The 3,282-nt window shown below is 39.2% G+C and overlaps 1 protein-coding gene across 1 annotated transcript; it reads left to right on the plus strand.

The window, feature by feature from the left end:
- The first annotated feature begins 1,108 nt into the window (after positions 1-1,108).
- On the plus strand, positions 1,109-3,080 carry CGA (glycoprotein hormones, alpha polypeptide). Its single transcript, XM_006870635.1, has 3 exons — positions 1,109-1,208; positions 2,244-2,428; positions 3,003-3,080. The coding sequence occupies exons 1-3, from the start codon at positions 1,109-1,111 to the stop codon at positions 3,078-3,080; spliced, it is 363 nt and encodes a 120-aa protein (XP_006870697.1).
- The last annotated feature ends 202 nt before the right edge of the window (positions 3,081-3,282 follow it).

Consider the following 3,282-nt stretch of genomic DNA (forward strand, 5'->3'; position numbering starts at 1 on the left):
TTCATAGCCATGGACATCCTATGTAACAGTTGTACACTCCCCTGTATGGTCTCTATGAATTAGGATTCACTTCATTGCAGTGGGTGGGTTAACATATGTATACTGAGCCCTGAGTTGTACAAATGATTAACTTGCTTAGGTCCTCATCAAAAGATAGGCAGTTCAAAGTCACCCAGAGGCACCTTGGGAGAAAGGCTTGACAACCTGCATCCAAAAGGTTGTTGTTGTTGTTAAGTGCCACCGACTCACTTCTGACCCATATTGACCCTGTATGGGGTTTCCAAGGAGCGTCTGGTGAAGTTGAACCACTGACCTTGCAGTTCAAACTGACTTTGCAGTCCAGCACATTAGCCCACAGCACCACACCAAAAGGTTACAGTCCTTGAAAATCATATAAAGCACAGTTCTATATGGACAAATATGTAGTCACCATCATAAGTTGGAGCCAACTGGACAGTAATGTTGTTGTTGTTAAGTGCCGTCGAGTTGATCCTGACCCATATTGACCCTGTATGGGGTTTCCAAGGAGCAGCTGATGAGCTTGAACTGCAAGGTCAACGACTTTGCAGTCTGACACATTAGTCCACAGCACCACACCAGGACTCCTGGTAATAGATAGGGTAGGTATATTGAGGCGCTAAAAGGAGAACTAGAGTCCTGGTGTGGCTCTGTGGGTTAATGCGCAGGACTGCAGAGCCAGCTTGAACCACAAGGTTGGTGGTTCAAGCTCACCAGCTGTTCCTTGGAAACTCTATAAAGGGTCGCTATGAGTTGGAATGGTCTCAACAGCACTTAACAACAACAGCAACAAAAGGAGAACTATCAAGACAGTGGTCATTATTAGAGTGGTGGTGGCTGTGTGCCGTGGAGTCGGTTCCACCTCATAGTGACCCTGTACATGGTATCTGAGGCTGTAAATCTTTACGGGAGCAGAACACCTCATCTTTTTCCCACGGAACAGCTGGTAGTTTTGAACTGCTGACCTTGCAGTTCACAGCCCGATTCATAACCACTACACTAATGTTAAAAGCTACTGGTTGTTGTTATGACTGATAAGCCAATTTTATATTGACTTTCTTTCCCTTCAGGTCTGTTTTCCAGGAAAGCCATGGATTACTACAGAAAATATGCAGCTGTTATTCTGGCTGTACTGTCGGTGTTTCTGCATCTCCTCCATTCCTATCCTGATGGAGAGTTTGCAATGCAGGGTGCGTGACCAAACTAGGTTTGCAATAGTAAGAACCACATACATTTCTAGATGTACATCACTAACTTCATTAATTAGATTAATATGTCCTTTTCAAATGTGATAATAAGTCTTTGCATACTGCATACATATTTAGGCATTTGTAGTTATGGACATCAAATTAAATTAGGTTCAGAAAATGTACAGGGAATGATATTTCACGTGCCCATTTAAATAGCAACTTGTATATTTTCATCTGAAATAGATTCCTTTTTATTCTTTATCTGAGTTTTATAAGCAGAAAATGATTTTTTCATTTCATTGCCTCAGTTATTGTTGTTTTCTTACATTTCTCCCAAAAGACTTCTGAAGATTTTAACATTCCCTTTGTAGATGAATTTTCATATCATTTAACAAGTGAGAGAGAGAGAGAGAAAACACACACCGCATTTTATTTTCAGTAAATTTGTTTTGCTGTATTGTTTGAAAAATAAAATGTAGTAGCTGATATAATTCCATCTGCTATGAAATTGTGAACTATTGGATAAGGCTTTTCTCTGGATCAGTGGTAATATTGTAATCCCAAGTGCAGCTGCCAGATCTAATATCAGGCTCTCTTCACACTGAGTAGTCTTAATTCTGACATTTTTTTCTCTGTCAATATTTGAAATTCTTATGGGAAAACAATAGCACAAACCAAGGGGGAAACTATTTTGCTTCTGGGAAAAATTCTTTCAGATGAGCATGGTGTTTTCCTCTGTTAAGTTGTGGGTTCCCTATAGGTACAGTATTACTATTGAGATAGAGAATGCATACTTTAGGAGAGAAAAACCACAACTGTGATTTCCATGAATATCTGCAAACATTGTTTTCCTATGTAAAAACTGTAATCAGTACAACTAGATATTGTGTATGAAGATTAAATTATACGAAAGAATAGTTTGGCTTCAATGAAAAAAAAAAAAAAAGACCATTTACAGCTTATATATAAAGATGTATTTGTGATTTCTTTTTAATCCTCTTTGGCTTATTTTGCTCTTTGTCTTTTTAATGCTAGGCTGTCCAGAATGCAAGCTAAAAGAAAACAAATACTTCTCCAAGATGGGTGTTCAAATTTATCAATGCATGGGCTGCTGCTTCTCCAGAGCATATCCCACTCCAGCGAGGTCCAAGAAAACAATGCTGGTTCCAAAGAACATTACCTCAGAGGCCACATGCTGTGTGGCCAAAGCATTTACCAAAGTGAGAACTTAAAGGGTCCCCAAGGTTTTAAACAGTCTAATCAGAGAAATGGAATGCTGTTGTGGCTCTGGGGGTTAATGCGCCAGACTGCAAAGTTGTTTGAACCAGGAGGCCAGTGGTTCAAGCTCACCAGTCACTTCTTGGGTTGCTCTGGGTTGGAACTGACTGGATGGCACATAACAACAACAATCAGAGAAATGCCCACAGAGCACATCCATGGGTTTCAATGCCAAAGATGATCTACACTTTGATGCCCATTTATGTAGGGAGGGACTACATTTGTCCTTTTAATTAATAGAGTTGGAAGTCTTGTGGGTACAGGCTGGATTTATTCAGAATGAAGGGAGTGGGGTAGAAGTGAAGAGGAGAAGGTTGTAAGAGACTATGCCATAGTTATGCAATGCAAATCTACCTTTTTAAAGTGTAAATAACAGTTTAAAGGGAAAGTATATAAACGCAGTGAACGTTTATATACTTTCATCTGGCTACATATGTATGTATGCATGCATATCTGTGTATATGTACTTATACATATATATGTTTTTTTGTTTTTTTTTTCCCCATTCCTCCTTAGGCTACAATAATGGGAAACACCAAAGTAGAGAATCACACGGAGTGCTACTGCAGTACCTGTTATTACCACAAATCTTAAACATTTTGCCATGCTATATTGAAGACTGCTGATTTCCTGGAATGGAAGATGAAATTGTTCAATGTTTATGGCCTTATGAGATAAAACCCCTCATTTTCATTACCATACCACTTTTGACATGCTTCAAGGGTACATCGCAGCTTTACTGCTTTTCTCCTCATCCTATAGTAAAATCAGCAGTCTAGCTTTTTTCTTTCAGAAT

This window comes from Chrysochloris asiatica, unplaced genomic scaffold (genome assembly GCF_000296735.1).
Source record: "Chrysochloris asiatica unplaced genomic scaffold, ChrAsi1.0 scaffold00146, whole genome shotgun sequence".
NCBI classification, from domain to species: Eukaryota; Metazoa; Chordata; class Mammalia; order Afrosoricida; family Chrysochloridae; genus Chrysochloris; species Chrysochloris asiatica.